Genomic DNA, 16,787 nt, shown 5'->3' on the forward strand with positions numbered 1-16,787 from the left:
ACATGGTATGCTGCATCTGCAGGGAAAAGCATGGATTATGCTTGAAAATGGAAGTGAGAAGGTAGTTGTGTTATAATTAGGTCTTATTTAAGAACTCTGAAAAAACTTCTACAACGTTTTTAGTTCAAAGACAGAAAAATAAAATACTCTATATTGACCCATAGATGAGGACAGCTTGGCTGAACCCTGGCCGGGTGTTTGCTCAGGCCCTGCAGGCACCGGTACAGCTCTGCCCCAGTCCCTGCACAGCCCCTGCTGGGAAACTCCGGCTCCTGGGAATGCACCCACTGCTGGGCTGTGGGACCAGGCGGTGGGGGGGCTGGGGCTGGTGTGGTGGGGCTGTGCTCCCCGCCATGGGGCTGGCATCTCTGTGAGACTGGTGGAGTCTGCCCTCTGTGGCAGGCTGGGAGCTTGGAGCTAATCCATCTTCCTGGGGGCACAGCCCTCCATCTCTAGCAGCTCAGGCCAGCCGTCATATTTATTTGTGTCCTTATCATTTTTGATGTGCTGCAGGAAAAGAAAAAAAGGCGAATGAATGAGGAGGTTGGTGGCACAGTGCAAATTTGAAACGTGGCAAAACTTCCAGCTTGGCTCGACGTGGGGGATAACGCCACTGGCCCATGTCTTCTGCAGACAGATGGGATGGAGCTCGAGAGGTGCTACGAAGAGGATGGGAGTCCCCAGAGCTGGTGGCAGGGGAGGGACATGTACCTGTTCAAAGGGGCTCTTTTTCTTCAGCCCTTTCGCTCCCAAGAAGACCCAGTTGTCCCGGAATCCCAGATTGTTGGCGTGGCTGCTGCCCAGCTCCGTCAAGTATGCACGGACTTTGTCGTTCATTCTGAAGGAGGGTGAGAGGGTGTTAGTGTGGTGCCAGGCAGGTGTCCCTTCCCTCCTGTCCCCTCTCTGCTGCTGGCAGCAGCACCTCAGCTCCCCCCAGGTGTGGGGTTTTGGGGAGCCACGTGTTGCTCCCGGGGCCAAACTCACTTTGTGGCAGCGTCATCATAGCTGGCCATCAGCACAATGGTGCCGTGCTTGATCTCTTGGAGGAAGGTATACAGTTTGTTGATGTCTGGGAGAGAAAAGCATCAGGGAAAGAAAAAGGGATTTAGCAGGGAGTGCTGCATGGCAGCTGGCGGGTATGTTCCCCTCTGGGTCAGTGGGAAATATCCTGATTGTGCTGGTGGTAGCCAGGATTTGGAGTCATGGGTTTGGGGAAGGACAGGCTCCCAGATGCTGCATTCCCCACCTTGTGTTCCCGCCTGGGCTCTCCCGCAGCACCCAGGGCTGGTGCTTTCCTCCCTCCGGTACAACCGCAGGGGGGAATTCGCTTCTAAACCTTGCTGGCTGACTGTGAAATCTAGTTATGTGAATTTACCTCCCGACACAAGAAATGAACCCGTTCAGCCGCAGAGCTGATCATGCCTTCAGCTACATTGCGGGAATTATTCCTCATCCTGCATCCCTGGGATGCTCGAGTCCAACGCCCCATCTAGTGGCACAGGAGCCAACTGTCGCCTTCCCAGTGCCCCTGCCACCGCGCGTCTCACTCGCAGGCTCGGCTGGAAACCTCATGGGACTGGTGTTTCTCCTTAAAACTCCAGAGTTACCAAGGACAGGTTGCAAACCCAAAAAGCAGAAAGGGTGATTGATCCCTGGAGAAGGCTCAGACAGAAAAGGGTAAATCAAAAGCACTATAGGAGCGGTTTTAGCATGTGATTTTGAGGAGTCCTGCCAAAACTCTGGAGAGGTTTGGGTACAGCTTTGCAGCATCAGTGGGACATGCAGCGCCCTGCAGGTTAGTGCCAGCCAGGCTGTGAGCGGGTGCTGCCCTGGCTCAGGGCATCTTTTTGCTGTTAGGAAGATTGTTTGAAGCCAGCAAGCGCAGGGACGTGGTCTTTGCTGCCACCAGGCTCTGCTTCATGTGCCCAGGCTCTCTGGGGCTGGGAGCCGCATCTCCTGCCATGCTCTGAGTGCCTCATTTATCCTCCTGCAAAAGGCAGGGAAACGAGCTGCTGCTCAGCCACCACCAGCATTCAAAAACTGAGCTGAAAGCTGCAGAATCTAAGGATTAGTGTAACTACCTGATCTCAGAAAGTAGCTTCTCTCAGGTCTCAAGTGTCCTGGTTTATTCAGTTTATGGAATTATGTTTTTCAGGCAATTATGCACATGTAAAAGGATTCAAAAGCCAGTCTTGGATGTACATGCGTCATGAGGACTCCAGGCTCAGTGGCCTCAGGGAAAGCTGAGCTTTTACTTCTGGAGCTGGCAATCCTGATCAAAGTCCGTTCAACTTTACTGTTAAATACATGACAGAGGAGCAGCCTGAACAGCCAGCAGTGCCAGTGGGAACCCTGGCTGGGAAGCACCAAGCAGCGAAGCGACTGAGCTTACCTCCAGAGTACGTATCGAAAGTGTCAGCTTTCAGGAACTGCCCACTTGTTCCTGAAAGGTTAAAATTCAAAACAGAGGGCAGTGAGTTTGACTGGGGTGGCTCTAGACTTCGCCTGGCCACCAGCTTGGAGTTCCCGCTGCAAAACGCTTCGCCCTTCCCTCAGTGTGTCGTATTTTCTGCAATGGTGAATATGTTGCTTGGTGGAGTTCATGGAGCCATCGTGCATGACCCAGGTGGGTTTGTTCCCCTCTCCCTGGCAGTGCTTGCAACCATAATTGTGGCTGTGCACCCCATGCAGTGCTGGACTGCTGTGCTTTTGGCTCAGCCATGGTGCCGGGGTCGGGGTCCCCAGTGGCCTCTTCCCTCCTGGGGGAGGAGGGGACCCTGGCTGTGGGGAGAGGGGGGCTAGTGCTCGCCTGACTCACCATTCACCAGCGCGATGTTCAGGCCTCTGCCAACATTGTTTTTCACGCTGCTCATGAGGCTGGAAAAGAAAGCAGAGAGCACCAGTAAGTGCAGGGATGCCCTGGAGATGCTGGTGCCAGTGAAACTGTGATGGGGTGAAGTGGCTGCAGACAGCAAAATGTCCCCAGAAGCAGTAGCAAAGAAAACTGTTTCCAATTTTTTTTAAACCACAGATGCACTGTGATGGCCATCGACATGCTCGGTAGAGGCCCAACTCACTCTACGCAAGCCCAGGCCAGCCACGGCTGCCCCGTCCCCACTGTGTGCTGCTTACACCATGTCATCAAAGCAGATGGAGGGTCCCACCACGTTTGCAGCACCACTGATGATCTTGAAGGCAAAATGATTCTCGGGGCAGCTCTGCTGGTTCCTGCACTTGTGCCGGGGCAGCTGCTCACCTGCAAGGGAGGAGCGGAGCTGCGAGCCATGGCGTTGGCCCCACGGCGGGACTCTGGCCGTGTCCATGAGGGGCTGACCAGGGCTGGCATTGAGGCATGGTGGCCCAGTGAGAGGAAAGCACCTGGACCAGTTTCTTGCATGAAGGACTCTTCCTGGGGCTGGGACCGGCTGCTTCTTTGAGGTTTATGGTCCTGAGGCTCGGGGAGGCAGGGGTGGGTGGGACGAGCTGGCCGGGGTGCCAGGTGCCACTCAGGGTGTGAGCAGCGGCATGGCAAGCTGGTGCCATGGGGACTGCAGAGGGGTGTGTGCCAGGGAACGTTTGGAGCTGGCGCTCACTCAGAGCCAACCCCTCGAGGCTTTTCTGCCCGGAGCTTCCCCATTCTTGGCTGGGGCAGGGACCTGTGCCACACTGCCGGGTATGGCGTGTGACCTGTTCCGTGCTGTAGCCTGTAGCCCAGGGGTGTTTTTGCTGGGGCAGGGATATCACATGAAGGTCGTGTGCTTGCAGAGCCTGCCAAAGGCACTTTTGCTGTGTGCAATAATGAAATGCCCCTGTGTTTGGCAGAGTGTGGTTTTTGCCTCAGGAAAGGGGCTCTTGAGAGCAGCTATCACGTTTCCACCATCACCCGCAACCCTGGAGCAGGGTTGTGTTGTGTGATGGAGATGAAGTCGAGAGCGGTACTCACTGCTGGACTTGTCGGTGCCACCTGTGGGTATCAAGCAGGAGGGTTAGACACCCCAGAGAGCTGCTGCCTCTTCCCTGATCCAGGAGCAGCTGTTCAGGCACCAGCTCTCTGAAACTGCTCTCTATGGCTGCAAGCACCCCCAGAGCCACCCACCCCTGTGCAGCTTCCCACCACGCTGTCCCCTCCCTGCCCTGATGGCCAGAGCTGGTGGCTATAGCTTTGGCCAAGGACTGCAAGTGCAAATGTGTATGGCAGCTATGTGCAGCTCTGGGGTCTGGCTTGTGACGGGGCTGCCCCCACTCTCCCTCTGGACCCAGCTGGACCCCCGCTGGTGCCTCACCGAGCCAGCTCCGCACGCTGATGGCTTTCCAGCTCCGTTCGAAGTATGTCTGCACAGTGAACCATGTGCCCAGCAGTGTGATGAACAGTGCCACGTACCGGATCACGCCTGTGAGGGATGGGAGAGAAGCCAGGTGAGCAGCAGCATGGGTTGGGGACTGGAGCATCCCTCTGGCTTCTTGGGGGCTTGGTCCATGTGTCCCCAGGTTAGCAGGCACAGGGTGACAGCCAGTGCTTGTGTGGTGTGGAAAGGCAGCTAACACTCCTTCCTCCATCCTCTGAAAGGACTCTGATCTCTTAATTAATATCTCTAGAGCGTGTGGCGATGCTCAGATAGGCATTACCCTTCTACTGGGAGGCACTATTCATATTTCTCTCTGCATTAAAGTAAATCTGATAATTAGTCAGAAAGCTATGTAAATCCAAGTATTTCTTATGTTCCCAGTGCTGGGAAGGCTGCTATCCCCCAATTAGTCACTAGCTACAGCCGAGCAGCTGCTAATAGAAATGTGATTGGCATTTGGCTTTAAAGCAGTGCTCATCGGAGCAAAACGTTCCAGTCCTGCATGGAAAGAGAGTAGAAAAATGTACTTCTGTTGCAGCTGAATGGCTCTTATGGAGCCATGAATGTCTCAATAGCCCTCTCTTCCCAGCCGCAGAGGGTTTCACTGGGAAAAATACAACAGGCTGAAATCTACACAAATCTTTTAAAAACCTGATGCTTATACAAAGGCCCTTTCCCATACCCCTGGCAGGGGCAAAGGTCAGGGTAGCTGGGTTTGGAAGAGGTCGTGTAAACGAAAAGGAGGTGGAAAAAACTGCAGAAGAACGGACAGAGAAAAGTCAGTCTCTTTCTCCCTCCTTACTTGTCATCCGCATGGTGGTGGGGAGAGAGAGCACGACCGAGGGGGTGGCCGACAGTCACAGGTCACCCTGAGGAAAAAGAAGGCAATACATAAAGCATACCTGTAACCCACCAAAGCCAGGCAGGTATTAGATGAAAAAATAACTGCGATGTTTAGGAAAATTTGCAATAAAGGGTCTCCAAAGAGGTATAAATTCCTATTGGGCACGTGTGTTCAGTCCCACCCTGGTATTGAAATCCTGGCTCTTGTATGACAGAACATGCTGCACTAATTGAGCTTTCTTCATTTTTAAGCCTCTGAACTCTTCACTGTGACCGGCTGCTGCCCTGTGTGCTTCTGTTTCATGTCCTTTTCTCAGCACTGGATCACGCTTTTCTATCTGCTGATAATGATGAGCTCAAGGAGCATATTTTTGATCATGGCTCTGCTGCATTTCCCTCTGGGATAACGTACAGCAGGTTTCAAATATTAGGGGCTGCAAAATGCCATCTGAGGACAATCTGTGATCTGGCCTTGCCGGAGCAAGGGGCTCTGTGGGAACAACCTTGTCTTCCTTAAAACCAGAAAGGGAAGGGTAAAAGAGCAGGGCCGCTGAGCTGGGCAGAGTAGCCAGGTTGGGGGACGCCTGACTTAAGAACAGAAGTATTTCCAGTTGCCCAAACCCTGCAGCGTCTTCACCCACACAAATGGGGAGTAGCTGTAATTTGGAGAATGAGCTGTTTCCTACCCAAGCGAGTCTGTCTGTCCCCTTCTCTCCTGCTGCCACCCCACTACACTGGGCTTCCAGGGGCTGGGGACCCACTCCTACCTTCAAAATTCGGGGCTGCAGTCTGGTGAATGTCCGTCCTGGTAAACCACCCTGGAGTCCTAAGTCAGATTGTCACCTACAAGAGGTGTGCTCAGAGCTAAAGAGCCTAATGTTAACGAAAGCAGCCCTTTCTTGAGGCTTGGCATAGAAAATTTGTAGAAGAGCTGTGCTGGAGGTTGCTTTTCCTGTTTGAAGGGTAAATAAGGAGCAGCGGGTTGTAGCAGGGCTGGGCTGAAAGTTCATTTCAGGCTGCTGCGTCATGAGGAAGGAAAGAAGAGCTTTGTCTCCTGCCCAGCCCTGCTCTGGGTCCCCTCCCAGGACTTGAGTTCAGCGAAACTGCCTGTGGCAGTGTGATTGACCGTGGCCTTGGTGCAGCGTCCTCCCTTGGCCCCCTGGGTGAGATGCACCCAGCACCCCACATCACCACTCTGGCTTCCCCTGCACCCTGGGGTAGGTTGCAGCATCACCATATGGGGCCTTTAGGCAGCCTCAAAAGCAAGAAGAGAAATGATCTGCATTGCAGGAGGAAAGCTGTTGCGTTCCTGCTTGGCCCGAGACCCCAGTGGGGGGTTTGCAGTAGGCCAGGGTGGCCAGTGCCCGACCAGAGTGGCAGCCCCACAGTGATGTTTCAGCTGTCCAAAGCCTGGCACTGGTCCCCACGAGACCCCTCCATGTTGCCCACATTTGCCATAAGGCTGTGGCAAGGAGGAGCTGCTGAAGGCGCTTGGGCAGGAAGCTAGTGGTTTCCCATGGGAGACTGGCCTCATGGCTTATCTGCATTTCAGAGGAAGCCTTGGAAGGCATTTGTGTACCCTCACATATCACGGCAGTGTGGTTTTGATAGTGTATCAGCTAAGCACACTGGCTTCCCAGCAGCATCTCACTCCTCTCTGGAGCTATTCCTCCCAGAGGAAGGTGGCCGTGAGCAGGAATCTGCCTCTGCCACCACTAAGGTGGCACAGGGGTCTGCGATGCCCACAGACCTTCCCCCCCGCACCTTGTCCTGGTCCATCCCCACCCCATGGCACAGCATCCCTGAAATGGATTTTAAACTTGTGTCGGAGCTGGCATGAACAAGCCCATTTCAATGAGCTGGTGGAAGAGCCACAGACCTGAAAACAGACAGTTTAAACATTTTGGAGGAGAAATGCCGCCTGTGGCTGGATCTGCAGCGACAGCACTGGGCTCTTGCCTTTTGCTCCTTTCAGCATGAAGTTTTGCTTTTGAAATGCAGAGAACCTCTCCCCATGCTTGGCTTCCCAGCCCAATGCCTGATCGGTGATGGGGGCAGAAAAGCAGTCCTTAAATCCTTAAAATCCCCCTTGGCAAGTCACAAGTTCTTCAGAATTGGTATTGGTTTGCTTTTGGAGCTTGATGAGCTCCCCCTCCGAATGCCATGAGCGGAGCCTGCAGCTGGTGCGGATTTGGAACTGGGCTGTGATTTGGACACAGTGAATGGAGCAAAACTCCACTGGATTTGCAGAGCCATCCCCATTTGGTCCCTGCTGCTGCAGGGGACACCAGCCAGCCTCAGCAGGGCCCATTGCACAGTGCTCTCCACCAAATTTGTATTTTTTTCTATGCACATATTGATTTCATTGCAGAGGAAGAGAAATGGAAAAACAAACCAATAAAAGCTAGTGCTGTAGGGAAGTTGTGTATTTATTTGGGCTATTTATCTTCACCTTAATCCCAGGTAAAATTTATTGGGCAAAGTCTCTAGGTGGTGAAATTACTGGAAACTGATTCCGTTACAAGAGGGTAGCCCTGTCCTGGGATTTCTATTATATTCTCTTTTGTTTAGATTAATATTTTTTCTTTCTTTCTTTCTAAACGTGTGCTGGGTAGAAAGACCATTGTGCTCCTGGCATCTGCCAGAAAGAACTTGCAGGAGAGGGAGAATGGAAGTTATTTTGTCTAATAAACCTGAAGCTTATTTGCTTAAAAAATGTTGCGGGAACAAAAAGGTTCTCAGACAAATATTGTTAAAGATGCCTGTGGCATTGTAAGACAAAGATTCCACCCCGAGCTGGCTCAGGTCTGAAGTGCTGCTTGGCAGCACTCCATGCCTGCTGCCAAGAAGAAACCCAGGCAGATCCCTGCCCTTGCAGGAAGGTGTTCCAGGATGCAGCGGGTGAATGTTCCTGTTTCCTCCCAGTGCTGCGGGAAAACATTGCTTCTCCAGAAATTCCTGCCTTTGTGTTTTTTTTGGACCCCCATCTCCCGGGCTTTAGAGCCCCACAGGTCCTTCTTTCTCCCAGCAGGTCCCTGACCGTAAATGAGACATCATTTTATTGCGGGGTGGGGATGTGGCTCCAAAGAGGGTGGCTGCCTGATGTCACCCATGCCCATGTGCAGCCAGGCACCCTCCAGAAGTCAGGGTTCTCCTGCAAAACTGAACGCAGGGGCACAGAAATCTTTTTAGTCTCAAATGGAGTCGATCCAACTGAGCTTTACCAAGTTACTGAACGGGAGAGCACTGCCTGCAGGTGGGCTTATGAATTCCTCAGCTCGTAAAAATGCTTGGCCAGCTGCTGCATCCACCAGATGGCTGGAGAGGGCATCTTACAGTGAAGCTGCCCCCAGCACAAGTCAATAGTTAACTGGGGTGAGGCCCTGATCCTGAAGCAGAAGCCAAACAGGATGCACGGCAGTGGCGGGCAGGGCTGTGGGTCGGGAGCAGGACGGCAGCCAAGGTTCGACAGGACACCCGGAGGTGCTGCTGGGGGAGCCGGGCTTGGGGCCGGTGAAAGGGAACAGCCTGGTTTCAGTGCCCGCTGCGTGCTGCACCCCTGCCCGCTGCACCCCTGCCTGCTGCGTGCTGCACCCCTGCCCGCTGCACCCCTGCCTGCTGCGTGCTGCACGCCTGCCTCCTGCGTGCTGCACCCCTGCCCGTTGCGTGCTGCACCCCTGCCCGCTGTATGCTGCACCCCTGCCCGCTGCGTGCTGCACCCCTGCCCACTGCAGGTGCACCCCTGCCCGTTGCATGCTGCACCCCTGCCCGCTGCGTGCTGCACCCCTGCCCGCTGCAGGTGCACCCCTGCCCGCTGCGTGCTGCACCCCTGCCCGCTGTATGCTGCACCCCTGCCCGCTGCGTGCTGCACCCCTGCCCACTGCAGGTGCACCCCTGCCCGTTGCATGCTGCACCCCTGCCCGCTGCGTGCTGCACCCCTGCCCGCTGCGTGCTGCGGGGCAGGCATGGCCCCATCCTGCATTCCGCTGCCTGTGGCTGCCAGAGGAGCACTGCCCATCCACAGCTGCCACTGATTCTGTCTCTTGCTCTTTTATTTGTCACTGGTGGCCACTTGTCCAGCTCTCAGTACATCTCATGAAGCCCAAAGCTAAATCACTGTGAGCTCGCCTCTCCAGTGGGGTTCACCCAAGCAATGAATCAAGAGCTGCAGCAGCCGTGAGAGATGGAGGGGAGCAATCAGATCCTCTCTGGCACAGGAACAGCGGCTGGCAGCTGGGCGGATTGCAGATTTTACCGAAGAGGGTTATGCCTAAACCTCAAGGCAAAAGGAGGGGCACAAGTGTTGGTGCTCAGGGCTGGCAGCGGGCTGTCTGCTGGGGAGAGGTGCCGCTTGGGGCTGAAAGCACAGGGAAAGCGTGGGCCATGCACTGGTCCCTCCACTGGGCTGTGGGGATGGGCTCTGGTTTTGCATGATTACATGTGTGGGAGGACCCGAAATGAATTTTCGTCAGCTAGCAAAGCCCTGGCTGCCAGCACCCCGAGGGCTCCCGGTCGGTGCCTCGGAGGTGTCCTGGCAGTCGGGCTGGAGCATTGCTTAGGTCTCCCGCTTACTCGTCTGATTTTCCTGTGTGCAGCCGAGCCCTGGCTGCTCTGAGTACACAGAGGTTGTTCTTGGGAGATGGGGGTGCTTTTCTTACCATGTCAGAGAAGGTTTTCAGCTGACCAGTGTTTGCTGCTTTGTATCAGAAAGCAGTTGGTACCTCATGTCCTTCTACCCTTCCATCTACTCTGGGTTCTCAGATGTCCAGCTGATGCCGTCGGCTTTTTAAAGAAGATAATGCCCTCCCGACAGGTGCTGTGTGGGCAGCAAGGCCTGTTCCCTACACAAGCTCTTTCAGCAGTGCAAAAGAAAACAGATGGTATCCTGAACAGCAGCTTGGCCTCTGACAAGCCGCACTCTGCATAGCAAAAGCCCCACAAATTCATCCACAGCCACGATGGGTAAAGGCCTTTAACCTGAACCACACATCACACAGTTGATTCCACCATATATCCCGTAATGAGGGGAAATGTGGATTTAACCCTTGCCATTAACACAGGTAGTTCATTAATTCTGTCTAGGAAACCAGCACAGCTGCACCTCACAGAAAGAATGCCAGCGCATGGGGCTTCCCCTTCACCTCTGTGCTACGAGAAGGAGGAACAATTAAAACCTTCCCTGTGCGACCCTCTAACCTGCCAGCCAAGTCAGAAGAAAAGTGCTGCAGAAAGGCATTATTTCAGCCACGCTCTAGAAACACCATTTCCTCACTCAGGGATAGGACAAGCCTACATACCGCTCGGTGGCTGGGGCACGCTGTCCCTCTCCGCAGGCTGCGTCGGTGCCGGGGCATCTGGGGAGCTGGGGCACCATGTGCTTGGCAGCGCAGCAGTGCGGCTGCCCAGCCCAGCCTGGCCCTCTGTGACTCATGGCACCTCCCTGAGCCTTATGTCACTGCCCTGCACAGGGCTGGGTGCTCCGATGTGCCGTCCTGGTGTGCCATCCCATGGGGCACAGTAGCCAGCAGCGGTTGGGAGCAGCTGTCTTGTGGGAGGGAAAAAAAAAAAAAAAAGTCATTCCTGCAGCTGTGAGCTCGTGTTTCCTTTGGAGGTTTTCTCCACTCTGGCACTCACTTTTTTGCCACATCAGAAGAGGAAAACCTCCCCCGGGTGGGCACCAGCCTGAGCCTCTGCACTGGCCCAGAACCAGCACAGCGGGCAGTGTGGCTGGGGCAGGGTGCTGTACCGCGGGGGCGGGTGGGCACAGAGCCAGGACTGGTGTCCTCCCACGTGGAGTAAATCCAGAATAACCGGGTCTGGTGGGTTTTCCCCCTGGCTGTGCTGCACGCGTGTGGGCTGGCCCCCAGCGCCGCTTTGCTGCTTATCGTTTGCAGGAGGCTGGAGGTTCCTTTTTCAAATAAGCATTTATTTATCCAGCAACAGTCCTGAACTCCAAAGGAGTCCTGAGTTAACTGTAGATATAGATTTAGGTCATTTTCTTTTAAATCATTTATTGTTATGTTTCTGAAGGAAGAAATCACTCCTTGGAGACTCCAGCCCTGCAGTTAGCATGAGAGGCCCTATACATTTTCCAAAGCTGAACCTCATTTACCTGGCAGCCAAGAACAAAACAGTTCCCATTCCTTTTTCCTTTTTCTTTTCCATTCCCATCACTTAGAAGAACTAGACAGCTTCTCTTGGAGCTTATAAAACAATTTTTGCCTGAGAGTCCACGAAGGAGATGCGGGGCCGGCAGTGACAGCGCTGCCTTTGGGACTGCAGCTTGCAGAGGGCTGGAGCAGAGCTCTTGCAGGACTGATGCTGCTCCCTGGTAACTAATTTGACAGCTGAGGGTGCTCTCTGCATAAAAATATGTACTGAGCTTCCCTTCACTTGCCCCCCGGCTCAGGTCCCCAGTGCTGGGCAAGGGGTGCAGGATGCAGCCTGGGTGCAGGGGGTGCTGGACTGTACCCAAAAGGAAATCGCAGTCTGTATATTAAAACCTTCCAGACAGGGAGCAGAAAAGCAAACACAGGCCTGGGCTTTGCATTGGGATAATTATTGCCCTCGGAAGGAAATTTTAGCTGTGGCGAGAGTCTGAGCTTAAACAGCGCAGTCTAAATCAGAAACCTCCTCCTTCTCTGGGGAAATATCCTTCCTATTAGTTTGTTTAGCTGCTGGCAATAACTGGCTCGGCTCAATAACAAAGCGCCCCAGGCCCCGGTGTGCTGCAGCATGTCTCTGCTCCATTTCCCTACTTCCCACCTGCGCAGGAGCTGGCCCATGGCATGGGGCTTGTAGTGCCCTGGGGGAGGCTTGCTTTGTGATGAATTTCTCCTCCTGCTTCAAGGGACCTGAGCACCCCCCCGCAACCCCCGCCGCCACCGGGTCCTCTATGGAGATAGAGACATTGCTCTGCTTGCAGAGGAAATGAGCAAAAAACATCAGTGGGGCCAGGGGCCTTGTCATCCCAATGAAGAAACCTTGCACGGAATGCCTCTGCTCTCTGGAACTACACGTTTCAGCCAGGATCTTTCCCTGAAACCACAGGGAAAAATGGAGAGCTGTACGCTTTTATGGTGGTTCGTGGCTGCGGCACAGCCCAAGCACTGGTGCTGGTGTGGAGAGTCCTCCTGTCCTGTCCCTGCATCCTGTGGGAGCCCAGGTTTTGCCCAGCCACTGTGGCACACAGCAGAAAGGTGCTTTTAAATCACACATAACATTGGTGAACACATCAAGTGCTGGGAACAGGGCATCAGCTTGGTCTCGACTCAGCAAATAATTAACTGGTGCAGTGCAACAGAATTACATCAGTCTCATCTGCAGGCTCCCCCCGGGAGGTTTCTGCATGATAGAGAAAAAGAAATTAAGAAAAAAATAATAGATGTGGTATCAAAAAGCTGATAGGCTGGGGAGTGAATAATCTGTGGTGCAAAGTCACTGCGCTGCAATGAGCGCCATGGTAGGATCAGCAGGAGCGAGCTGGCGGGTGAGGAGCTGCTCTCCTCCCGCTCCTCCTCCTCCTCCTCCTCTTTGTGCCAGTGCTGGGTGCGTGGGCCCCGTGTGAGACCTCGGTGGGTGGTGGGGAGCGTTGGGGCACTGGTGGCTCCTGCCAAAAAAGCCCCAGTGGCTGCAGTACTGTCCCTCCCAGGAGCTGTTTCCTATGAAGCTCAGCACCCGTGGGCTCCCCGCTGCAGATCCCGTGTCTGCGGGGCTCTGCAGTGCCTGCTGGGACACACTGCTTTGCAGGGAGGTGCTCGGTGGGATAAATTAATGAGAAATACTCTTAGGAAAGGTTTGGCCACTGCTACTTTGCAAACTTTGTCCTGAAAAGTGCGGTGGCTGTAGCGTTTCAGATTGTTCGTGCCAGGCTAAGTCAGGTACTGGAGGTGTTAAATGGAGCACCTTTAAAAAGGAACAGTCTGTTACTTCTCTGTTGATCTGGTGTCAAACACCATCTGCATTTCCTGCACACCGCCTGTGGGTGAGGGCGAGGGTTGTCCCCACAGTCTGCACCTTCCCGCGTGTGCTGCCAAGGGGGATTATCCACCCATCAATAAACCATCCTGCTCACCTCTCCTCTCCTGCTTTTGCATAGGTTAATAACCAGCAGTATTTCATTCACCGAAGGGTGAATCGTGCCGGCAAACTGATGACACATCCCATAGGTTTCACTGGCATCCTGTGACCGAGCACAGCCTGAGCATCCGAGTGAAACGCCGCTGGAGTTACCTTGTGTCAGATGGGCTGGAAGAAGAAATGTGTGAGGGCAAAGTTTGGTAGGAGGAATGATACAACAATATTAGACAAAAAGGTGAAAAAGCGGTTTCGCAAGAGCTGCAGGGTGATGCTGGCCGGCCAGGGGCTTGGTGTGCCTGCGGTCTCGCCTGGCAGCACGGCGGTGCCGGCTTTTGGGGGTGCTGTTGTGTAGCGCATCTGCTGCGCCCGCTGCATCCCGGCAGCGCAGCTCACTGACGGGGCTTTGCTGCTAGGAGAGAAAAATAAATAAGCGAAATCGTAAGTGCTTTTACCATTAAAAGAGAAATTAGCTTGTGTAGTGCTAAGCCCCCAGTCTGCGGGTCCAGAGCAGCCAATCTGTTTTTATTGTTTTGCAGGACTCCTCTGCAACTGAATGATGACAAATACCGGGAATTAGCAGAGTGTAATTACTCCATATTAGCTGAATTCACAGTATAGACACAGATCATAAACAGCCATTGATTATTCCTAATTTCACATTTTTAGCATTCTGAATTGTAGCAATTATGCCTGTCCGAGAGAGTTATCTTCTCTTTCAACCCCTTGGGTCCCCAGTCACTGCCCTTCCTTTAAGGTACTTCTTCACTGCTGCAGAAGAAGACATTTAACACAAATCCCTCCCTACTTCTACCACAAAATGCCTGCCCACCCCAGTCCCCAATTCCCTCTGGCTTGCAGTCCAAAGGTTGCTCCTTTTGCTGCAGGCTGCTTCAAAACACCGCTAGGTGCCTGATGTGACCTGTAACCCCTGGGCCACAGCTCATTTCACCCGGGTTTATTGCAGAGGCAATTAACAGCCCTGGCTCTCAGCGCGGGTGTTGCAGGGATGCCCGTGGCAAGGGGCCTGGGCAGCACCAAAGCTCACCACCCATCTCCTGTCGCCAGTTGATGCCATGCAAGTAGTGCTCACGTTTTAAGCATCATCTTTTTTCTGAAACAGGGTTGCAGGCCAGGACATGATTTCCAAATGCTAAATTGCGCCTTCAGTGAAATCGTGCTGGGGGCTTCTGTCTCCAGCCCGGTAGTGACTGCGCTCTCCCTGGACAAGATCTGTGAGATGGGTTGGTAGACCTCAGTATTTTCTTGTTACAGGCTACAAGTAATATTAAAAAAATGAGTATAGTTATAAATCATTAATATTTGCATGGGAAATTTCTAACCCTATTAGTATCATATCATTAAATTTGTTTCTTATGCACAGGCAGTGATTTCATTACAAAGCGTAGCGGAGCATAATGCCAGCTCTGCAACACTGATTCAGTCAATTAATGACGAGAGGGGGAAAGATCCTGTCATTTACTGGTGGCAGAGCCGTTATAACTTTTTCATTTGCTTTGCCACTAGTAAATGCTGAGGGACGGTGGGCAACTGCCACCGGCCACGCACTGCGCTCACAGATGTGCTGGGGTGTTAGGCTGTGCGCCCATGGCTGTGGGAGAGGAGGAGGAGGAGGAGGAGGAGGAGGAGGAGGAGGAGGAGGAGGAGGAGGTGGAGGAGGAGGAGGAGTGGAGGGGCTTGCTGGCTCCCTGCCACCAGCCATGGGCTCCTGAGCCACTGCAGACACTTTGGTCTGACTCTTACAGCAATTCTGGCATTTTTATCTATTTTGATGTAATTTGCCCACCCTGGCCTGTGACAGTGTAATAAACAGGAGGAGCTGGAAGCCCCTGAGCAACAGGAAAACTATGACATATTTGCCATCATGGAAATGTGGTGGGATGACTCACACCGCTGGAGTGCTGCTAAAACCTTCTGAAGGGTTAGGCAAGGAAAGCGAGGCAGTGGGGTAGCACTGTATGTTAGGGAGTGTTGGGATTGTCTGGAGCTCAATGATGGTGATGATAGGGTTGAATATTCATGTGTAAGAATCATGGGGAAGGCCAACAATGCAGATATCATGGTGGGAGTCTGTTATAGACCTCCCAACCAGAATGAAGAGGCAGATGAAACATTCTACAAGCAGCTGGAAGAAGTCTCACCGTCACTAGCCCTTGTTCTCATGGGGGACTTCACCTTACCCGATGTCCGCTGGCGATACAGCACAGCAGGGAGGGAACAGCCCAGGAGGTCCCTGGGGTGTGTGGGAGACCCTCCTGACAGCTGGTGAGGGAGCCAGCTCGGGAAGGTGCCCGTGGGACCTGTTTGTGAGCAGGGAAGGGCTGGTGGGTGATGTGGTGGTTGGAGGCCATCAGTGGTCACGAGGAGTTTTTGATTCTTGGAGAAGTAAGGAGGGTGGTCAGCAGAACGGCTGCCTTAGACTTTGGCTTGTTGGGGGGTCTGGTTGACAGAGTCCCTTGGGAGGCAGCCCTGAAGGGCCGAGGAGCCCAGGCAGGCTGGACCTTCCTCAGGAAGGAAATCTTAAAGGCTCAGGGGCAGGTGTCCTGTGTGCCGACAGACGAGCCGGTGGGGAAGACAAACAGAGAGCTTGGGCTGGAGCTCAGGGAACAACAGGAAAGTTTACAGGCTTTGGAAGAGGGGGCAGGCAACTCAGGAGGACTACAAGGATCGTTGTGAGGTTATGCTGGGGGAAAACCAGAAGGGCCAAAACCCAACTAGAACTTAATGTGGTTAATGCTGTAAAAGACAATTAATAAATGTTTCTACAAATACATTAGCAGCAAAAGGAGAGCCAAGGAGCATCTCCATCTGTAGAGGAATGAAGCTGGGTTAATTAACATTGATTAATATACAACTGTGGGCTGGCTTCAGGGGTGGCGGGTTGGCCGATGTAGATAAGGTGCAGCTGTGGCTGGTTAAGTGGTTGAGAGCCAATGAAGAGAGAGCAGCCAAGGAAGAAGCAAGAGAAGAAGGAGCAGCAAGAGAAGAGGGAGTGGGCCCTGGATGAGGCAGGATGAGGAGAAGGCAGCAGAAGGACTGGCATGAAGAGTGTACCGGTATGAGACGGTAAAAGACCTTGTTGCAGTTTGATAGTTTGGAGAGTGCTGTGACATCCATCCTTTAATGGATGCAGGGGAAACATTACTACAAAGGATGAGGAAAAGGCTGAGGTACTTGGTGCCTTCTTTGTATCAGCCTTTAACAGTAAGAGACCAGTCTTTCTCTGGGTACCCAGCCTCCTGAGCTGGGAGACAGGGATGGGGAGCAGAATGAAGCCCCCATAATCCAAGGGGAAACGGTCAGCGACCTGCTGCTCCACTTAGACATGCACAAGTCTATGGGACCAGATGGGATCCACCTGAGTGTGCTGAAGGAGCTGGTGGAAGAGCTGGAGAATCTGGCTGCTCATGGTTTGGATGGGTGTGCTCTGCACTGGGTAACACACTGGCTGGATGGCTGAGCCCAAGGAGTGGTGGTGAATGGCGTTACATCCAGCTGGTG

General features: G+C 53.5%; 1 protein-coding gene and 2 long non-coding RNA genes across 3 annotated transcripts in view; 2 read left to right on the forward strand and 1 right to left on the reverse strand.

Moving 5' to 3' along the window:
- Positions 1-2,788, forward strand: part of LOC308062057 — a 28,153-nt gene extending 25,365 nt beyond the window's left edge. Inside the window, exon 3 of the long non-coding RNA XR_013927455.1 lies at positions 2,156-2,788. This is a non-coding gene — a long non-coding RNA (uncharacterized lncRNA). The remainder of the gene's footprint in view (positions 1-2,155) is intronic.
- LOC308062058 overlaps positions 1-16,787 on the forward strand; it is a 66,385-nt gene that overhangs the window by 37,185 nt on the left and 12,413 nt on the right. The gene's annotated exons all lie outside the window — the stretch shown is intronic.
- On the reverse strand, positions 380-8,827 carry FAM3D (FAM3 metabolism regulating signaling molecule D). Its single transcript, XM_080382947.1, has 7 exons — positions 4,267-8,827; positions 3,133-3,275; positions 2,819-2,877; positions 2,393-2,443; positions 985-1,069; positions 712-838; positions 380-507 (listed from the first exon to the last, which is right to left on the reverse strand). The coding sequence occupies exons 1-7, from the start codon at positions 4,555-4,557 to the stop codon at positions 418-420; spliced, it is 846 nt and encodes a 281-aa protein (XP_080239073.1). The 5' UTR covers positions 4,558-8,827; the 3' UTR covers positions 380-417.

Source organism: Falco punctatus, assembly GCF_963210335.1.
Source record: "Falco punctatus genome assembly, chromosome: 4".
Classification (NCBI taxonomy): Eukaryota; Metazoa; Chordata; class Aves; order Falconiformes; family Falconidae; genus Falco; species Falco punctatus.